Raw genomic sequence first — 15404 nt, 5'->3', positions numbered from 1 at the left:
AACTTGCTTTAGTATTGCGAGTATTCTCAGATATGCAATAAGTGTCTAGTGTGTCTTTGTTTGTTATCTTTTGTGCTTTGAATTGGTCTGCTGAGTAATGCCCTTTCAACTGATAGGTAAAATGTGTTCCCTGTTGTGCTATTACACATATGTTGCAGGTAATGGATTGACTGCAAACATATTTTAATCCACCAAATTATGTATGCGCCTTTCCAAAGTCAGAAGAATGATTTCAGTTGATATTGATTGTTGCTGTTTATCATATTTGTTTTTTCTCGTTTATTTGGTAAACTAATCAATCAGACCGTTTGTTTTCATGTTTCCATTATTTTTATTTTTTTTATTTTGGGGCCTTTAAATAGTGCTGTGCGATATGAGTTTTATTCATTGTTAAACGTTGTAGTTGTACGGTGATATATAATTGCTCACTTCTATGTTGTTAAGTGAAAGTTGTTTTATTTAAAATCATGCGCTTTTACAAAGGTTTACTGGGAAGATTTACTGGGAAGGTTCACTGGAAATTAAATAAAAGAGCGTCAGTAGTTACCGATATTTGTAAATCTCGTAAATTGATTTAAAAGAGACAATTGTATGTGATAACAATAGCTGACAAATCGCTTGACATCCAATGAGGTTCTATGCACTGACTAGTCAAACCTCTCATGTTATTAAATTGAGAAGCGAGAAACTCCCGCACCCATAGGCGTCCTTCAGCTGGCCCCTTAAAAAATATGTATACTAGTACAGTCGCAAAATCGCACCGAGGTTACACATGTTAATGAGATCCCAACCCTTCCCCCTTTTTCTTTAGCCAATGTAGAAAAGTAAAAATTCAGCCAAAGAGAAGTCCGAGTCCGATGTCAGAAGATGTAACAAAAGAAAAAAAAGAAAATGACAATAATACATAAATATTAACATACTACTAGCAGTTTACTGACATGCCATCTCCAGACTCCAATTAAACTGATTGAAAGATTAAGTCTTCATCATATGTATATGCACTTAAGTGTCTATTTCACTTGATTCAATTAGTGTAAGTGAAAGATTTTAACTGATTTGGTCATTCAAAACGACCCGAATCAAGCTCAAATATGAAAAATCTCTCAAATATGCATACAAACGTCACTTTTCAGATGTTTTTTTGTCAAAAATGAAAGTTGCCGCATCCATGTTCATCCACAACCTTTAAATATGTTATGTATTATCATAAAATACAACTTACATGTCAATATTAAGAATGAACACGAATGCGACCACTTTCCTTTTACAGCGAAACGGTCTAAAATTTAACTAAAATGATAGAATTTTGAAGATTTCAGTAATTTAGCATGACTTAATGGTGCTACAACCCGATATGTGGGCATTGTATTGTCAAAAACAGCCCATATTTATGTAGCAGAAGCATTCAACTGTCCAATAAATTTCCCAACAGAACCTATTTTCATATCGAACATAGATAAACAACGAAAATCAAAGTCAATAATCAATACCAATGGCAATTCGATCAGTCATTTCGCAGATGATTTTGGTATGCTTTGACTCAAATAAAACAATGTTGGCAAAATAAACTTGCTTTTTCCAACAAATTTCACAACAGTTTGAAAATTTTTTTCTTACAGAAGAACATCCAACAATCACAACACCGGTTGCTAAAACATCTGATGACATTGCTACGGATTCTGAAGGTAAAATATGCTTAAGAAAATATCAAAAATGTAATGCCATACAGAATTATAGATCTAAACAATTTGAAAACTTGAAGCGGCTCTGTTCAATATATTATTAATCCTCTGCTACACTCTGTTTATTTATTATTTTGTATTTCAGTTTCTATCATGTGGTTTTGCAATAGAATTCACCAGTTTAAAGGAAAATACCTATCGATAAATATTGAGAAATAAATAATGACAGTTTAACTGCAAAAATCAGAATCTATAACATCACCTTTTATCATCTTACTCTCCTTTAGTACCTGTTGTCAGTTCTGTTTATGTTAGTGGTATTCCTAGTAGTCGGGTCTTTTCTTTTTGATTATGTTTAATGGGAACACGTTTTTCTTTCGTCTTCGCTTGAAAAATTCGTCGTCAGATTCTTTTGGACTTGTGAAATGTTACTGACCTTTTTGTTATGTCTATAATCACACTTCTTTTCATTGTTTTTTTTTAGGTGGTCTACAAGCACTTGAGGTGATTTCAATAATAATAGCGTGTGGCGTGTTTTCTGTATTTGCAGTGATATTTGTTCATCTATATCATAAACGACGAGCCAGTAAGTACCACTAGAAATATAGTTCTTGGACAGAAGATTTTTTGCAATTGCGAGACAAGATCCATAGGAGAACTCTGATGTCTTACTATATTTTTTTTACTTTTCAGCAGTTCATTGAAAGTCGTGCGTTTAGCTTTGTTTTCAATCATTTTGTCAAAACTGCTTTACAACTTAAACAACTGACTTGATAAGCTATTTTGCAGTTACCTATCATAAACATGCACATCACTCTCTTAATTGGGCATTCATCGCATTATATCAAACATGACTGAAGCTCGCTCTTGGTTAATAGAAATCACAAGAAACAAAAATTTGGTTTCATTAAAATTTTGTCGTATTTAACTGATTTCTGAATTTTGGCTTGAGGAGGTGCCATTGATGTACAGTCTGAGATTAAAGGTGTTTAAGCATAAGGTACCTCATTTAAACCATCTAGAATCTTTTACTAAACCTTTTTGGAGTAAAAAAATAAGTAACAGTAAAGATATCAGGTTTATAATTATATACGCAAATTAAGAAAGGAAATGTGGAATGTATCAAAGAGAAAACCGACCCAACCATAGAGCTGACAACAACCGAAGGCACCCAATGGGTCTCCAATGTAGCGAGAAACTCGCGCACCAGGAGGCGTCCTTCAGTTGGCCCCTTAAAAATATGAATACTAGTTCAGTGATAATGGACGTCACACTCTAAACTCCGAAATATACACAAAAAACTAAAATCATACAAGACTAACAAAGGCCTGTGGCTTCTGACTTAGGATAGGCGCAACATTGCGACGGGGTTAAATATGTTTATGATATCTCAACCCTTCCTCTTTACCTCTAGCCAATGTAGAAAAGTAAACACATAACAATACGCACATTAAAATGCAAGTCAAGAGAAGTCCAAGTCCGATGTCAGAAGATGTTACAAAAGAAAATAAACAAAATGACAATAATACATAAATAACAACAGACTTCTTACAGTTAACTGATCTCCAGACCTTAATTAAACCGTATAAAAGATTATGTCTTCATCATATGAAAATCAGGCACAATCCCTCCCGTTAGGGGTTTAATATCATACTTTCAAAAAAAAAATATAAAAAGAAAATAACCCGTGTCATGCCAACAACTGTTTTTTTTAAATAAATATGTTTAGTTCCGATGCACAGACCCTATAAGTGAGTCAATATTAAAGCCAAAATATATAATCTCTAATGACCTGACAACAGTATCGTTATGCAGCAGATGAATCGGGATCTGCTTCTAGGCGGAGATGGACCTCAGTTCCAACCTGTTTTTTTGGGTGTGTTTTTTTCTTGATGCTCAGTGATTATTTTGTATTTGATTCAAACATGTTGGTTCAGTTACAATCTAATAAATATAAGATGTTCATTTTTGTTGCAGATGACCTTTTTTTCAGGAATTCTTATATCATAAAGCAATCGCCCATACTAGAAACAAGTTTTAAATACATCTGGATTTAATTGTCATCCCTCTTTTAGCAGTATGCTTTCTGTAGAGGAAAGCAAAGATTTATGCAAATTTAGTGTGTGTTTTCAACTTTTTTTTGACATAATTGTGAATAGATATTTTAAAACTAATAAACTAGCCTCGGTCACACCTAAAAGCCTTTGTCACACCTTAAAGCCTCTGTCACACCTTAACGAATAGCTCGAATGGATGCCTAACGGATAACTTTTTTTTCAATCCGTTCATGTCCGGTAGACGTCCGTTCTTATCCGTTAGACGTTCGTCAATATCCGTTGCATGTCCGATAAGCGTACGTTTTATCCGTCGACGTCCGTTCTGTCTGGTGGAAAATTTTGAGCACGTTCAAAACTTTAAACGGACGTCCAACGGATGAAATGTCCGTTGAAGGTCCGGATCTGAAACGGATAAATGCCTATTGAAAATTTCTCGTCAGAAATACCAATTAGATTTCTTAAGGTTCATGAATTCTTATTATTCAGAATCGATCTTAGAGTAAGGGCACGTCTTCACAACCAAGCAGCTCTTATTCAGGCCAGACACTGCCCTTTGGCGGCATTTTGAAGAACAAACCAAAAGCAATTACAGAAGAAAAAAATTAAATATGACAATATGTATGCGATTAACATGTTTTTTTAATGTCGCTTTTAAATTTTCCGTATATCTTGTTCATCCGTTTGATCCTGTACGCTTCTGTTATGTGTCCGTTTTCTGCGGTATTCGTCCGTTGGATGTACGTTTGACATCCGTTCTTTCCGGTACGTTTTCTTTTCTCGTACATTGCATTTTCGTTGCATTTCCGTTATGCATTCGTCAAGTGGCCGGGTTTTTTTTCAGTACATCAACGGACTCCCAACGGTTAACAACTTTGTCAACAAAAGCATTTATTTTCATCCGTTAGGCGTCCGTTCGTCTTATCCAGTAAGGTGTTACCAAGGATTAATGGATAGCTCCAACGGATGCCTAACGGATATTTTTTTTTCAATCCGCTTATGTCCGCTGGACGTCCGTCCATATCCGTTGCATGTCCGTTTAGCGACGTTCATTCTGTCCGGTGGAAATTTTTGAGCATGTTCAAAACTTTGAACAGATGTCAAACGGATGAAATGTCCGTTGAACGTCCGGTAGGCGTCTTGTTTGTACGGTACTTGTTTATGTATCCGTTACGAGTCCGTTGAACGTCCGGTAGGCGTCTTTTTTGTACGGTACTTGTTTATGTATCCGTTACGAGTCCGTTGAACGTCCGGTAGGCGTCTTATTTGTACGGTACTTGTTTATGTATCCGTTACGAGTCCGTTATACATCCGTTGGAGGTCTGGAAGATACATTCACCAACGGACTTCTACCGGACGTTTAACGGATAAAACGGATGTTGAACAAGTGAGAAACGGACTTCTACTGGACGTATAACGAATATAAGGGATAATGAACGGATCTGAAACGGATAAATGCCAATTGAATATTTCGCGTCAGAAATGTCAATTATTGGTATGTCAGATTTCAAAAGATTCATGAATTCTTATTCTTCCTAATCGATCTTAGAGTAAGGGCACGTCTTCAAAATCAAGCAGCCATTATTCAGGCCAGACAATGCCCTTTGGCGGCATTTTTGAAGACCAATTTATAACCAGTTAAACAGAAAATTTTTGAATATTTTATGTTCTTTTATTGTCGCCTATAATTTTTCCGTTTATCATGTTCATCTGTTTTATCCGTTTCGCTTTCGTTAGCTGTCCGTTTTATGCGGTACTTATCCATTGGATGTACGTATGACAACCGTTCTGTCCGGTACGTACGTTGCATGTTCGTTATGCATCCGCTACACGTTTATTTTATTCGGTCAGTACATCAACGGACTCCCAACGGATAACAATTTTGTCAACGGACAACTTTTATTTTAATCCGTTAGTCGTCCGTTCGTGCTATCCGGTAAGGTGTGACCGAGGCTTAACAGTTGTTGCAAATTATTTTTTCACATTAATGTACTATATTATAAAAGAGGGACGAAAGATACCAAAGGGACAGTCAAACTCGTAAATCTAAAACAAACTGACAACGCCATGGCTAAAAATGAAAAAGACAAACAGAAAAACAATAGTACACATGACACAACATAGAAAACTAAAGAATAAACAACACGAACCCCACCAAAAACTAGGGGTGATCTCAGGTGCTCCGGAAGGGTAAGCAGATCCTGCTCAACATGCGGCACCCGTCGTGTTGCTTATGTGATTACAAATCCGGTAAATAGTCTAATTCGGTAGGTCAAATTCATGAAAGGGAAGGGGATTGTAGTTGCGACGTAAGGAACATATCCGATATCATTTGTGAAACGGTTATTCCATAACGGTCAACCAACTCGTGATGGCGTCCGTAAAATTTACGAAGGGAGGATTTCAATTTCACCATTTGGAACTCTTGGTTTAATAGCTTCCTTGTGAGCAGTAACCCTCTATCAAGAAAATCATGATAGGAAATGCAAGCACGGGAATATCGTATCAATTGGGAGATATATACCCCGTATGCAGGTGCTGCATGAATGTTGCTACTTAGATATGGAAAGTTCACAATTGGAAAGCTGAAATCATCTCTTTTGTCGTAAAGTTTTGTCTTCAACCGACCCTCATTGTCAATTTCTAGATGTAAGTCAAGATATGAAGCCGACTTAACGTATAAACGATACCAGAAAAACAACAATAATACAACAAGTAAAAACACATAAACTTGTAGTTCAGAAATCGTCAGAACATTTTATATTATTTGCAATGCTGTTAAATTATTCAACTATTTTCTAGTTCTAGTTAATAATGAAAGGATAAAAGTTGTTTGACTCGTCTTGCATACACTACCTGCATATTGTATATTGTTTCTTTACATAAACTAATTAAATTAAACGATACGATGTTTGTACATTAACAAAATGGCAATATTCATTTTTAATGTATTTTAGTGATACCAGAAGGGATTGAGATTGGAGAACGCAAGCCATTGATTGGTAAGTTTATAATAAGTTGCATAATCCATCCAAATAGGAGCAAACGATATTTGATGAATGAGTTAACATGGGTTCAGTGGATATGATCCTTTGTGAGCACTTTTAAAATAAAAGTCATCTATATCATTATGTCTTTTAAGTCATTTCATAATTTGGGATAGTACTTTACAAATCTACCACACTAAATCGTACCGATGGTTTAAGCTGATACTATTCTAATTATATCTTTTCATTTACAACCAAATTGGATTTGCAATATCTTTACTTTTAATTTATTTGCATATACTCAAAGTTCAAGCATGACAGGCTCCTCCTGCAGAGCTATGATTTTTGTTTTCTTTATAAAATTAAAAGTTATTAATTATAGAAAGATTTTTTACTCTTTTTCTGTGTTTTTTGTATACATAGTTCTATGTTATATCATATATAGATATAAGAAGGAATAGTATGAGTGCATTCAAGTCTCAATTTGTAAAGTAAATCATTATAGGTCATAATACGGTTAACAACACGGAGCCTTGTCTCAAACAGAACAGCGATAAAGGGCCACAAAGTTACTAGTGTAAAACCATTCAAACGGAAAACCAACGGTCTAATCTATAAAACAAAAACGAGAATCGAGAAACACGTATAAAACATATGAACAAATAAAAACCCCTCAACATCAGATTCCTAGGACATGTACAAACCAAAGCAGCGGGTTTAAACGTATAAATGGGTATTAACCTTCACACATGAATTGTGATGTTTGAGTTAATTCTAATCTTGAACAACAGAAGTTTGGATAATTTTGATTTTAAACAACAAATCTTTAGTATAATTTTAATCGTGAATAACAGATGTTTTGTATAATTTTATTCTTGAACATTAGATGTTTTGTATAATTTTGTTCTTGAACAATAGATGTTTGGTATAATTTTAATCTTGAGTAATAGATGTTTGGTATGATTTTAATTTTGAACAACATATATTTTAGAATCTCAAAATAAATCAACAATCGAGACTCAAACAGAAGGTTAGTATTACAAAGCTTGAGATAAATTCATCATAGACACATGAATTAAAATTGTGTATTTACGCCAGACGCACGTTTCGTCAATGAAAGACTCATCAGTTATGCTCAAATAAAAAAATGTTAAAAATGCCAAATAAAGTACGAAGTTGAAGAGCATTGAGGACCAAACATTCCTCAAAGTGCTGCGAAATACAGCTAAGGTAATCTATTACTGAGGTTAAAAAACCTTTATATTTCAAAATTTCAAAGTTTTGCTAACAGTTGATTTATAATAATGAACATATCAATGTTAACTCAAGTCAACACAGACGTGCTGACTACTGGGCTGGTGATACCCTCGGGGAAATAAATATCCATCGGCAGTGACATCGACCCAGTGGTTGTAAATAAACTCTTCATAGATACCAAGATTAAAACTTTATATTTACGCGAGTCGCGCGATAGCGCTGAACTAATCATCTTTCTTTTAAGAAAAGCATAAAGTTTAAATTGTCAAAGTCTTGAGAAATTCCATTGAAGGACATGATTTTAATCTAAAAAAAAAAACATTTTTATTAAAAAAAAAAGTATATTAAAAAAGTATAATGAATTTAATTGACTCTAATAATTTTGGGTAGATTCATTTTATATAGTATTTGTTTTATATTAGAAGTATAGCGTAAACTGTTTGACTTTAGAAATTTTGCCACGCTCTTCAAATCCCTGAAAACTGGTGCGCACCTGGATAAATATTATATCCGGATAATAAAAATCTGTGTACTAACACAATTAACCAGTAATAAATGATATATACCAATGTTAAGGAGGCCGGGATAAGGAACCTGCATTTGATATATCTATTAATGAATGAATATATGTAAATAAAATGCAGTTTTAAGAAAAAAAAGGTTTAAATTGTTATTTTATATGCATATATGTAACACATTTGTTCATTTATAAAGAAGTTGACAGGGTATTTTTAATATACTGTAAACCAACTTATTTTCGCGAATACTATATTTCGCGTTTTACTCTTTCTATACCACTTCGCGGCTATTTAATTTCGCGATTTTTTAATTTACTTCATGTATTTTGATAAGGAAAGATAAAAAAATTACATATTTGCGACGATTTATATTCGCGTTATTTTTCTACTCGCGAAAGTCACGAAAATAAGTTGGTTTACAGTACACATTATTCAAATCATAATAAAATATTCAGAATTAAGACTCTGGACAGTTTTCGGCTAAGAAGTACTTGAATCTTCGAATCCATAGTACAATGTTTAGAGACAATCGCATACAAAAAAATCAATTCGTAGCAAACTTTTTTTTTATTTCAGATAATAAAAAAGCGATCGCAACAATGACTGAAGAATCTTTTTCATTAAAAGGTAGGTTTAATCGCAAAAGAGTTTCATCAGACATTAATAAGTCTATTCAACTATTTTCTGGTTTTAAAAAAAGGATATTTTAATTTTCACGGTATAATATCTTATATATCTTTACCCTCCATGTCTGACTGGCCATACATATACAACCTGCATAAAAGATATCATACATATTGTTCAATGTATCTTTACATTAAACTACTATTCATTAAACGATACGACGTTCGTCCATTATAAAAATGGCAATATTCATTTTTATTGTATTTTAGTGATACAAGAAGAAATAGTGATTGAAGAACGCAAGCGATTCTTTGGTAAGTTTATAATAAGTCACATAATTCTTCCAAATAGGAACAAACGATATTTGATGAAAAAGTTAACATGTCTTCAGTGGGTAAGTTCCTTTGTGAGCACTTTTACAACAAAAGTCATCTATATCAATATATCTTTTAAGTCATTTCATAATTTTGTATGATACTTTACAAATCTATCATACTAAAGCGTACCGATGGTTTAAGCTGATACCTATTCTATTCATATCTTTTCATTTTCAACCAAATCGGATTTGCAATATCTTTACTTGTACTTTATTTGCATATACTAAAAGTTCAAGCATGAAAGGCTCCTCATGCAGAGCAGAAAGTCGTTACTATTTCAAAGCACCCGTATCGCTCCTTGTTGGCTTTTTGCAAACCTCCAAAATGTGGGTCATGTTAATCGATTTAAGATATTTGAACATCGGTAAACATAGTCTCCCTAGTTATTGTAGGTCTATCATGTTTGTTTGATATGATTTAATTTATACCAATAAGGCCAATTTGTTATCCCGTTCAAATGGTTATTTAAATTTGTATCAGTAGATCCTTCGTGTGAGAGGCTTAGCTAGCTCTGAACTCGTTGTAATTGACCATTTGTTTATTGTTCTGACTCATTGAAATCTTACTATGATTTTTGTTATAGAAAGATTTTTTACCTTTTTCAGTGTTTTTTGTTAATATAGTTCTATGTTATATCATAAATATATATATATGACGTAGAAAGGTAACACATGGCCAGCGAAAGCTCTTTTTTTTTAGCCCAGGTGGTCGTGTGGTCTATCGGGACGGCTGCAGTGCAGGCGATTTGGTGTCACGATATCACAGTAGCATGGGTTCGAATCCCGGCGAGGGAAGAACCAAAAATTTGCGAAAGCAAATTTACAGATCTAACATTGTTGGGGTGATGTTTAGACGAGTTGTATATACATTATGTACACAGCCGTGTATCGCCATCATTGATGGCGATCCGATGGATACATCTGGTGTAGGGTTGTCACTGACTCAGACGTACTTATGAATATAATTATTTTCTGTGACTGTATCTTACATTAATTTGTAGGATCCTTTACTATAGATAATTTAGCTGATCTGTAACAATAACATCTTCATGCCTTATATATCATGTACTGTAGTACGCCGCTGGATTAAAACTGACGTGGAAAGGTAACACATGGCCAGCGAAAGCTCTTTTTTTTAGAGCCCAGGTGGTCGTGTGGTCTTGCGGGACGGCTGCAGTGCGTGCAGGCGATTTGGTGTCACGATATCACAATAGCATGGGTTCGAATCCCGGCGAGGGAAGAACCAAAAATTTGCGAAAGCAAATTTACAGATCTAACATTGTTGGGTTGATGTTTAGACGAGTTGTATATATCATAGTTTTCCTCCGGTTTATATGATCCGTTCATCCTATATTGACTCTTAAATTCAAGAGTCAATCTTAAATTGAGAGTAAATTATATGGCCTTCCAAATACCGTTTCGATTCCTAACATCAATGAAGAGATATATATTGTCGAAATCTAGATCTGGTGTACTATAGAAATAGTGACACCGAATGTTTGTGGCACAACATCGTGGCCACAAGTTAAAAAAAAAATCTGTGACGTATTAAATTTATATTAAAATCCATTTTGTTACATCTTGTGATCAATTTAATTTGGTAATCGCCAATGGCAGTTAGCAGGGTTAAAGAACATCAGTTGTTCGACCTGTTAGTCACATGCTTTTTGTTTAAATATACTTTTTCACCTTTTTGGTCTTTTGGAAAATGTTGTTTGTGCTGTTTTTAGACCCTTCTACAACGAAATTTGTTTGACATGCACACGTATAAAAATTGCGGTTTTTACCACACGCAATCATAGGTTTGAACGTAATTTTCACTTTAGACTCGTTTATATTTTTTGTTTGGGCATGTATCATATTTTCCCTCCGGTTTAAATGATCCGTTTATCCTATATCGACTCTTAAATTCAAGAGTCAATCTTAAATTGAGAGTAAATTTTATGGCATTCCAAGTACCGTTTCGATCCCTAACATCACTGAAGAGACATATATTTTCGAAATCTAGATCTGGTGTACTAAAGAAATATTGACACCGAATGTTTGTGGCACAACATCGTGGCCACAAGTTAACAAAAGAAAAATTCTGTGACGTATTTAATTTATATTAAAATCCATTTTGTTACATCTTGTGATCAATTTTATTTGGCAATCGCCAATGGCAGTCAGCAGGGTTAAAGAACATCAGTTGTTCGACCTGTTAGTCAAATGCGTTTTGTTTAAATATACTTTTTCACTTTTTTGGTCTTTTGGAAAATGTTGTTTGTGCTGTTTTTAGACCCTTCTACAACGAAATTTGTTTGACATGCTTACGTATAAAAATTGCGGTTTTTATCCAACGCAATCATAGGTTTGAGCGTAGTTTTCAATTTAGACTCGTATATGTATATATATATATATATATATCAGTCTAAAGATTTGCACAACGGTACTGATATAAGGTGTTATTAAACGAAAATGTTGTTATAAAATCGTGTTGACAAATATTTCGGCTCAACAAATGGCCTTCTTCTTGTGTCACAAGTTTTAACAATACTAATATATATAAAATGACTGAATAAATAGTCAACGATAAATCTTACGGGGCGATGGATCATATAAACATGATGCAGTACACTACATAATATAATATATAACAAGTCTAAAAGAATACAACATCACCAAAAACACAATAAAACGAACAATATGTTAGATATTTCGGATAACAGATATCCTTCTTCGGTAATTGCACGATGAAAAATGAATCATGTCAATTCAAATTAAGACTCTATCAAAATCTTGATTTATACAATTTAAGCGAACGCTGGAACAATTTTAAAATTTCCAAACACACCGCAAAGACTACAAAAATATGCCAAAAATAAAAAAAAAGTTATTTACGATGTGAACTGGCACAACTCTAAATTCCCAAAAGTGTTGACAGTTGAGATGTTAAACAACTGCGTGGAAATACAGTCCTGACCGATCTAAACTGGTATGATATTTAAAATATGACAACGGTAGGGCAGTTGCATCAGAGATCAAGTTACATTACAAAATATTGTGTACACAGACCCAGTGGAGTGGCAAGTAAATGTTTGAGTATTCACTATTTAAAAGCTGCCGTCTCCTCTAATAAAAGCTGTTCAACTACAGGATGGTGCAAGTCGTGTGGTAACAAACGATGTCTGACCTGCCAACAAATAGTGAATACTCAAACATTTACTTGCCACCCCACTGGGTCTGTGTACACAATATTTTGTAATGTAACTTGCAAAACCCAGAATGTTGTATACATTCTTCAGTGTCGATGTGGCATGCAGTATGTTGGCGAGACAGAACAGCCATTCAACAAACGCATGAATGGTCATCGTAGCGACTACACATGCAAGCCCGACCTCCCCGTAAGTCGTCATTTAAGATCACATGGGCACGCCCAAGCTGATCTTAAAAAACTTACCATCACTATCATAGATCACAACGAGGATTGGTCAAAGGCCGACAGACTTGCTCGAAAAAATTTACAAAAACGAGAATCGAGAAACACGTATAAAACATATGAATAAAAACAACCCCTTAACATCAGATTCCTGACTAAGGACAGGTACAAACCAGAGCAGCGGCTTTAAACTTATGAATGGGTATTAACCGTCACACGTGAATTGTGATGTTTGAGTTAATTTTAATCTTGAACAACAGAAGTTTGGTATAATTTTGATCTTGAACAACAGATGTTTGGTATAATTTTAATCTTGAACAACAGATGTTTGGTATAATTTTGATTTTGAACAACAGATGTTTGGTATAATTTTAATCTTGAACAACAGATGTTTGGTATAATTTTAATTCTGAACAACAGATGTTTGGTATAATTTTAATCTTGAACAACAGATGTTTGGTATAATTTTAATCTTGAACAACAGATGTTTGGTATAATTTTAATCTTGAACAACAGATGTTTGGTATAATTTTAATCTTGAACAACAGATGTTTGGTATAATTTTAATTCTGAACAACAGATGTTTGGTATAATTTTAATCTTAAACAACAAATGTTCGGTATAATTTTAATCTTGAGCAACAGATGTTTGGTATAATTTTCATTTTGAACAACATGTATTTTATAATATCAATTTGTTTTATCAGTGTTAATGAAATTTTATTTAGAATGTTTTTTTTTGTTTTTTTTTTTGTTTAGAATCTCAAAATAAATCAACAATCGAGACTCAAACAGAAGGTTCGTATAACAAAGCTTGAGATAAATTCATTATAGACACATGAATTAAAATTGTGTATTTACGCCAGACTTACGTTTCGTCAATGAAAGACTCATCAGATATGCTCGAATAAAAAAATGTTAAAAATGCCAAATAAAGAACGAAGTTGAAGAGCATTGAGGACCAAACATTCCTAAAAGTTTTGCGAAATACAGCTAAGGTAATCTTTTACTGAGGTTGAAAAAACTTAATATCTCAAAAATACAAAGTTTTGCTAACAGTTGATTTATAATAATGAACATATAATGATAACTCAAGTCAACACAGACGCGCTGACTACTGGGCTGTTGATACCCTCGGGGAAATAAATATCCATCAGCAGTGACATCGACCCAGTGGTTGTAAATAAACTCTTCATAGATACCAAGATAAGTACGCAGCCACGTTCTATTACTTAACCTTCGTAAAAATTTATAACTCAATTTTCTTGTCATCAAATTACTATATTTTTGGGATGTTTAAATACGCAGTCTCTGATGCAACTGCCCTACTGTTGTCATATTTTAAATATCATACCAGTTTAGATCGGTCAGGACTGTTTATTGGGACTGTATTTCCACGCAGTTGTTTAACATCTCAACTGTCTACACTTTTGGGAATTTAGAGTTGTGCCAGTTCACATCGTAAATAACTTTTTTTATTTTTGGCATATTTTTGTAGTCTTTGCGGTGTGTTTGGAAATTTTAAAATTGTTCCAGCGTTCGCTTAAATTGTATAAATCAAGATTTTGATAGAGTCTTAATTTGAATTGACATGATTCATTTTTCATCGTGCAATTACCGAAGAAGGATATCTGTTATCCGAAATATCTAACATATTGTTCGTTTTATTGTGTTTTTTGGTGATGTTGTATTCTTTTAGACTTGTTATATATATATATATATATATAAGAAGATTTGGTATGAGTGCAAATGAGACAACTCTCCATTCAAGTCTCAATTTGTAAAAGTAAATCATTATAGGTCATAATACGGTCCCCAACACGCAGCCTAGGCTCAAACAGAACAGCGATAAAGACCCATAAAGTTACTAGTGTAAAACCATTCAAACAGAAAACCAACGGTCTAATCTATAAAACAAAAACGAGAATCGAGAAACACGTATAAAACATATGAATAAAAACAACCCCTTAACATCAGATTCCTGACTAAGGACAGGTACAAACCAGAGCAGCGGCTTTAAACTTATGAATGGGTATTAACCGTCACACGTGAATTGTGATGTTTGAGTTAATTTTAATCTTGAACAACAGATGTTTGGTATAATTTTAATCTTGAACAACAGATGTTTGGTATAATTTTAATCTTGAACAACAGATGTTTGGTATAATTTTAATCTTGAACAACAGATGTTTGGTATAATTTTAATCTTGAATAACAGATGTTTGGTATAATTTTAATCTTGAACAACAGATGTTTGGTATAATTTTAATCTTGCACAACAGATGTTTGGTATAATTTTAATTCTGAACAACAGATGTTTGGTATAATTTTAATCTTAAACAACAAATGTTCGGTATAATTTTAATCTTGAGCAACAGATGTTTGGTATAATTTTCATTTTGATCAACAGATGTTTGGTATAATTTTAATTCTGAACAACAGATGTTTGGTATAATTTTAATCTTGAACAACAGATGTTTGGTATAATT

At 33.5% G+C, this 15404-nt stretch overlaps 1 protein-coding gene across 1 annotated transcript in view; it reads left to right on the top strand.

Annotated features, from left to right (window-relative positions):
* LOC134683618 (uncharacterized) overlaps nucleotides 1–15404 on the top strand; it is a 35497-nt gene that overhangs the window by 16915 nt on the left and 3178 nt on the right. Inside the window, exons 5-10 of the mRNA XM_063542929.1 lie at nucleotides 1620–1685; nucleotides 2167–2268; nucleotides 6694–6738; nucleotides 7715–7753; nucleotides 9075–9125; nucleotides 9392–9436. Of these exons, the coding sequence (XP_063398999.1) occupies nucleotides 1620–1685; nucleotides 2167–2268; nucleotides 6694–6738; nucleotides 7715–7753; nucleotides 9075–9125; nucleotides 9392–9436 (348 nt within the window). The remainder of the gene's footprint in view (nucleotides 1–1619; nucleotides 1686–2166; nucleotides 2269–6693; nucleotides 6739–7714; nucleotides 7754–9074; nucleotides 9126–9391; nucleotides 9437–15404) is intronic.

Source organism: Mytilus trossulus, chromosome 9, assembly GCF_036588685.1.
Source record: "Mytilus trossulus isolate FHL-02 chromosome 9, PNRI_Mtr1.1.1.hap1, whole genome shotgun sequence".
Classification (NCBI taxonomy): domain Eukaryota; kingdom Metazoa; phylum Mollusca; class Bivalvia; order Mytilida; family Mytilidae; genus Mytilus; species Mytilus trossulus.
The sequence above is the reverse complement of the archived record's forward strand: the minus strand, read 5'-3'. Positions and strand labels throughout refer to the sequence as shown.